This window comes from Galendromus occidentalis, unplaced genomic scaffold, assembly GCF_000255335.2.
Source record: "Galendromus occidentalis unplaced genomic scaffold, Mocc_1.1 scf7180000077475, whole genome shotgun sequence".
Classification (NCBI taxonomy): Eukaryota; Metazoa; Arthropoda; class Arachnida; order Mesostigmata; family Phytoseiidae; genus Galendromus; species Galendromus occidentalis.
In genome coordinates this window covers 6,911-12,968 of record NW_003805463.1, presented here as the reverse complement: position 1 = coordinate 12,968, position 6,058 = coordinate 6,911, and the positions used below count along the sequence as shown (strand labels likewise).

At 52.3% G+C, this 6,058-nt stretch overlaps 2 protein-coding genes across 2 annotated transcripts; one reads left to right on the top strand and one right to left on the bottom strand.

Annotated features, from left to right (window-relative positions):
- Positions 1-209: 209 nt before the first annotated feature.
- On the bottom strand, positions 210-2,083 carry l(2)37Cd (general transcription factor IIIC subunit l(2)37Cd). Its single transcript, XM_003744855.1, has 5 exons — positions 1,831-2,083; positions 1,413-1,699; positions 924-1,292; positions 529-824; positions 210-438 (listed from the first exon to the last, which is right to left on the bottom strand). The coding sequence occupies exons 1-5, from the start codon at positions 1,973-1,975 to the stop codon at positions 210-212; spliced, it is 1,326 nt and encodes a 441-aa protein (XP_003744903.1). The 5' UTR covers positions 1,976-2,083.
- Positions 2,084-3,251: 1,168 nt separating this feature from the next.
- Positions 3,252-5,076, top strand: LOC100902740 (uncharacterized). The gene is made up of 4 exons (XM_003744782.2): positions 3,252-3,316; positions 3,400-3,696; positions 4,610-4,800; positions 4,937-5,076. Coding segments are annotated over exons 1-4 (597 nt in total). The 5' UTR covers positions 3,252-3,315; the 3' UTR covers positions 5,045-5,076.
- The last annotated feature ends 982 nt before the right edge of the window (positions 5,077-6,058 follow it).

Sequence of the window (6,058 nt, the reverse complement as noted above, 5' to 3'; positions counted from 1 at the left end):
CCTTGACAATAAGCGGCACAAATGAATTCCACAATTGCTTCGTACAGGAACATCACCGAACTTGCCGCGATGGGAGCGAATCCACTTCTCCCTTTCACGAGCGTATCACAGCGGCATGAGGCGCAGAGAGAAGTTGCGCCAGTCGAGGTCCGTCCTGACGCAAATACTAGCGAGCTGCACTCCTCCGGAAGAACACGCGGACTCGGACTTCAGTCAACATCCATTTCGTCTTCGATCGTCTCGTCAGCTTCCTCCATGTCGTCAATTTCCTCATCGAAAGTTGCCTCCCCTTGAGCCATTTCTATGTCGTCGACGAGCTTCAATCGCAATTTTTCGGCGGTGTTCTTCATGTCCGCCGTCAGGAAGTCCCGGATGTGAACCATGCTGCCAGATTCGCACCAGCCGTCGGTGTCGGTCCAGGTCTCGTTTCCATCGTTCCTGGCGCGCAAAAAAAACGTGTTATCAGAATAAAGGTGCATAAGGCGATCACAAACGTCTCAGAGGATGGTGGACTTTTTCGCAACTCACTTGTGTACTATCTGCTGAACGCTGTCCATCTGAATATCACATAGATGGTAAAGCAGCTGTCGCGTCGGTGGGAGCTTCCCCGACACGAAACGGCAGCGTAACACCCGCGCCTCTTCGTCGCTTTCCTTCTTCCGCTTTGAGCTCGTTGAGGATTTGGAGTTACTCGGAGCGATCTGCGCCGGTACCACGTGACTCGCGGCAGATTTCTGAACACCGGTGCAAGCTTTGACCCGACAGTCTAGGGTTTGGTAGATTTTCGCCGAGGGTTCCTTCCGGGGATCGAATCCGTAACGGATCTGCGTGAACAATCTTATTGTCAGGTGTCGTTAGGGGTGAAATGTAAAAGCCGACACGGTGGATATAGTCGGGTTTGGCGTAGCGTTCAGGGAACTCACGTAACATAGACGGTAAGGGCCTTGGCTTACACAGTAAGCGCAGCCCACAATCGCGATTTTCAAGACCGATCGATTCACTTTCAGCTCATTGGCGAGCGCGCTCTTGGTCCATATGGGTCTACGCTCGAAAGCATCTTCCACCAGTTTCCGGAGGTCTTTGTCTACGCTCCTAAGCTGCTCGATCGCTCCGGCTTGCGCCATCGCCGGAGTCGGATCTCCGTTCGGTGGAGCTAGAACCCTGACCAATGTCGCGAATATCGTTCGGGATCTCCTCAGGACAGGTTTGCCCGTTTCATCAGTCCGTCGAGCCCTTATGTCGGACGTGTGACGATAAGGGCCCGTGAACGGAGTGTCCAATCGAGTGAATACCTTCGATGGAATGCGTGATTAGAGGGAACGGATTTTAAGCTCTTAGCTCCTCATCGAAGAGCTCGTCGGTCGTAGCTCAATCGGAGAAGCTCTCTCTGGAAGGATAATCGTTCAACCGACCTGGGGTACGAGATAGAGGTGGTCCGCGGGGGTGTTGACGAACGTTTGTATGTCTTCGTCAACTCCCTGATACCGGATTTTATCTCTGATGTCTTTGCCTTCTTGCGCGGGGAGAAATTGGAAATCCGTCATTCCTTCAAACTCATACACGTGACGAACTGAGCCCAAGACCTCACTACGACACACAATCTCTCCTGTGCGTTTGTTTCGATACTTCTTCACACTGACCCAGAAAGCTATCACGTCTTTGTGCGATCCGAAAACTCCCTTTGAACAGCAATCGCCTTCTGCAATGAAATACATACAGATTGTGAGATCGTTCGTGCTCGCTCCGACATTCGAGATACGCATCCGTGGCGCGGGGGTAATCAAAGCCCGGGATGGCAGTACGAGACTGAAATCGTTCCCGACTAAGTACCTGTTCGGAAATTCAGCTGCATCCTCATGTTGTCCATGTTGAAGGTATGCTCGACTTGTTTCAGCCCACCCAACATTTTCATGGCTTTCTCCTCCGACCCGTTCCGCACGAAACAGGGATGCTTGATGACTAGGTACTCCTCCATGATGAGCAATGTTAATGCTTACTCCGAAAAATCGATGAAGATACTTTAACCTGTAGTCAGACGGTCCATTTTCATTCTTGGAGACACGGGAAGCTCCGCGTTCGAATTGGCGCGAGAGCACATGTTCCCCTCCCCCCTCGTCTTGTTTGTATACACGGAGCTCTTCCATCTTCGAGTCGCTAACGTAATCCCTGCTGAACTTCCGATTCGACATTGGGGGTCTAAAGCTCCTTCGATCTTGAAGAGACCCGCGTACGATGGGGGGACCATCCGATCGCAAGAACATAGATGAATCGGGAACCGACAAATGGCGATCAGCGCGGTAAAATCTTGCACCACCGCGACCTGTTGGAGAGAGTGGACTGAGCGGTGTTGATGATCTCTACTGAACGCTTGACAGAGCTCGAAAGGGCCCCTTATTCTTCTTAATATAAAGCCCGCTTGATGTCCTTCACGGACCGCGCGGGTAATCGCAAGTAGCCGCACGCGATCAGACCGAATTACGCAGGACGAGGGGGGAGCCGACTCCTGACAACCGCCATGGGACAGTCGAGCCGTAAGTTTACGTGGTACACGGCTTTGCGGATTGGTAGATTCAGCGAGCAAATCATAGCGCTGCTCTGCGCGCCCACCTGAGATGGAGCTCCCTGTCTCTCTTATCCTGCTTGAGCGAAATTTTCCCTCCGCGGATACCAGCATCGTTTCCTCATTTCGCGGTCCATGAAATCTGCGGAAGGCCTCCAGAGCCTGGAGGAAGCACCCAGAGCTGCCGGTGACGGGACAGCCGTCGTATCAGCGAAGCGAATCCTAAGTGTATGATCGCGGAACGCTGCACGACACAGCCGGAGACTCACCGCTCGGAAGCGACAAGAAAAACACGAGGAATGTGGTGCTTCTCCAAAGTCAGTGAGCCGCCCCTCATTCAAATACCAGGTATTTCGAGGTTCCCAGCGATTGACTGGAGTGATGATCGCTGCCGACTGTCGATCCCTCTGTGAGGAGCAGAAATTTTCTCCAAGACTTCTTTTAACCCGACGAGTCGCACGAGCGCGAATCACGCTACAAGGCGGTGATCTCGGGAAACTCAATATGTCCATCTGTTTCATCGGACGATGTTTATGCTTGTGTATACAAAAGAGAAGATATGCGCGGCGTCGGTTGGAGAGCCTCCACATGTGCCCCTACAATGGGGAGTCAGATGTGCAGGCTTCGGCGGGCTCGATCACGAGAAGGGCCGTAAAGTCGCGAAAATTCGCCGCGGAAGGTCCGGACCGGGAAAGGAGTTTCGGACCCTTAGACTTATAGACTTCGCTTACCAACGGTAGCGAAAACCCCACAAAAGCACGTTTTTTCCCCTCGCCCCTTGTGAGAGCTTGTTCACGCAATCCGAGCGCATCAGTCATGATCAGCTGCAATTTTTTCAGTGGCAGCGCCGGTGCGTTTTGCCCCAACTATTGCGTCCAATGGGCGAGTCTTCGTGAGCCGCTATCTCAACCCAGTCAAGAAGCTTGCTCCTTTCCCATCGCTGGTCTGTCAGTTACTGGGTCAAGAAGAGGCGCGTTTCGGTTTTCAGTGGAGCTGTGAGCCGCTCTGGCAGACGGAGTCGAAGTCAAACTTACGGTGCGGCTGGCACGGCTTGGATATCTTGAGGTCTCTGGTGAATGAGGCTGTCTCGGGAGAGCTCCCGACGGGAAAGATGGCCAACGATTCGGAAACAAACCGTGAGTACCGTTCGATGTGCCTGATATTTTCCCTTAGTTTGATCAATTAGCCCCCTCAACATGAGCCTTGGGTTCGGCTTTTCTCGGAAACTAGATCAATCAGTTTTTGCGAGAGCATTCAGATCGCAGTCCTCGGCGACATACACCACTGGCTCCATTGAGTGTTTTCTTTCTGGAAACGAACTGAAACCTTGACTGAGACCGGAAGCGGATCCTTTGCGACGAAAATTGGCATGAGGAAGTAGCGAAAGTTTCGGAAGCCGTTGACCCGCTGACCATTTCCTCCGCACAGGACTTCTCGCTTCGTCTCGCCCTTGTTTCTCGTCAATCTGCCCGTTTGTTTCGAGATGGTTCTCTGGTCGAGGATAAGTCGAAGCCTTGGCGACCTCCTCTGGTCTATAGGTCAAGATAGATGTTTTCGCTCCCAAAGGCTTTGCTCGGCTGATTGAATGCGATCTTTTTGATCTCAATTCAGGGAGGGGGTGGTATCGGAGTAAACACTCAACTCAAATCGCGACGATTGCCATTCGGGAGCGTTTAGTGGGTAGACACTTCAAAGTTAGGAACCGATCTCGCAAGTTTCTAGACGAAGATCAGCGGGAAAAACTTCTTCACGCATTCAGCCATCTGAGACGGGCAGCAGCGCTGAAAAATATTAAGTCCATGGTGTGATCGTTTTCCCGAGTCGATGAACGATCCGCGGAGAAGCGTTCTCAGAATAACGGACCATTCAGCGCAAGATGGGTGGTGTCGTTCGGAACTCCTCGTTATGCGGACGTCGAGTCACAGAAACTTGTTGAGGAATTCCGGTCAGTCGCAGTCCAGGGCGTCGGTACATCGTATTCGCCGTTCGAGTCAGTTACGAAAGCGATTGCGCCGGATGAAAATCATAAAATTGATCGATCCCTTGCAGTGTCCGATTCCACGGAAGCATCAGACCGAGCCAAGCGGTGTCAAGCTTTAGCAAACGAGAGCGACGAGGAAGTTCAAGGCCACTTGCCCGAAAAAGAAGAGGCCGCGAGCGAGAAAACGTTCTCACCATCTGGGACGCCATCCCCTTTACTCGATTTCGACAAGGAAACCGATGAGGACTACATATTTCCGGTTCGTATACGCACCATTCAACGGAAAAATCCTCTGCTGAATCCACCCCATTTGAGCACCTCCAATCAGGCGGTCGAGCGTCACACCGTGCGCGGATCGCACGTCAACAGATGACCTCAAGCACTTTTTTTCCCAGGAACCCATGGACCCCGTGGTTGACGACGATGAGCTGGTAGATCTCTTGATCGAACAAGCCACCCTACTGAGTAGAACCATCTTCCGTTATTTGATGGTTATGCCCTGACCGGAGGAGGAGATCGAAGTCTTCTTTGGACGCACCCCCGAGTCCGGATCCCGCCCATCCAAGGAGAGGGCCGTTCTGGAGCTAATTTTTGACGACATCTGTTGACGATATTTGAAACTGTACAGAGAGCACGAGGTTGATTGTGATATTGAGTATATATACGATTGAACATAGGAATGTATACCAATAAATCGAAGTGGATGTCCGTGATTCAATACACTCGGCCCTCTCCAATTCCAGATGTCTAGTGACTACTCCGAAATTCGCTTCCGTAGGGTGCTACTTCGGTATCCGCGGCTCAGGAACGGCGAGCCGTCGGCCCGCCCTCTTTGAGAGCGATGGGTAGGCTTGCACAGAAATACGGCGCTCATCTATCATTTCCCGGCTGAATCATCGCGATGTCGCAGATCGCAATCTCCCCCAATCCCTCGCAAATGTCGAATCACTGTGCTCCACTCATGTTGAACGCTGCAATACCACACATGAGACACTTCGGCTGGCAGTCATCCAGCAGCCTCGTCTAGTTTCACGCTCGGCAACAGCTGCTTTCAGCTCAACTCCTTCGAAAAGCACAGCTCCTCCCAAGGCTCGCACGCTTTGACTGAAACGCTTCGAATTTTCACGCAAAATATAATAACACGGCTTCAGCTAATCATGAATCATGGAGGAGCCGGGGGCAGACCTAATTTTCGTTCAGCTCCATCCTGCAAAACCAACGTGATTACGCACATGGGGTGTGCATAACCTTCTCAGTCAGCATTCGTCCGTCCAGTCCTCGGCAAATACTCAAGTGGTGTCATTGAGCACGATCGATGATTGACCCCTTGAGAACTCAGGAGAAGGAGAAGCCAGTCGGAGCTCTCGTCCGCCTAGCGGAGAGCAGTGCCTCCTGCGTCATGGAGTCTCCGGATAGGAATTACTGACCTAGGCGAAAACATGAAGATCTCCAGAGCCGCCCGTTCCGCGAGCTCCACGCCGTAGGGGGCACCAGAGGAGAAAAGACTGCGGACCGTG

Bases quoted from the DNA above. Each gene is read 5' to 3' on its own strand.
- LOC100902740 (XM_003744782.2), top strand. The intron at 3,697-4,609 runs GTGAGTACCGTT...GATCCCTTGCAG, and splicing joins CAACGATTCGGAAACAAACC to TGTCCGATTCCACGGAAGCA. The intron at 4,801-4,936 runs GTTCGTATACGC...TTTTTTTCCCAG, and splicing joins ATGAGGACTACATATTTCCG to GAACCCATGGACCCCGTGGT.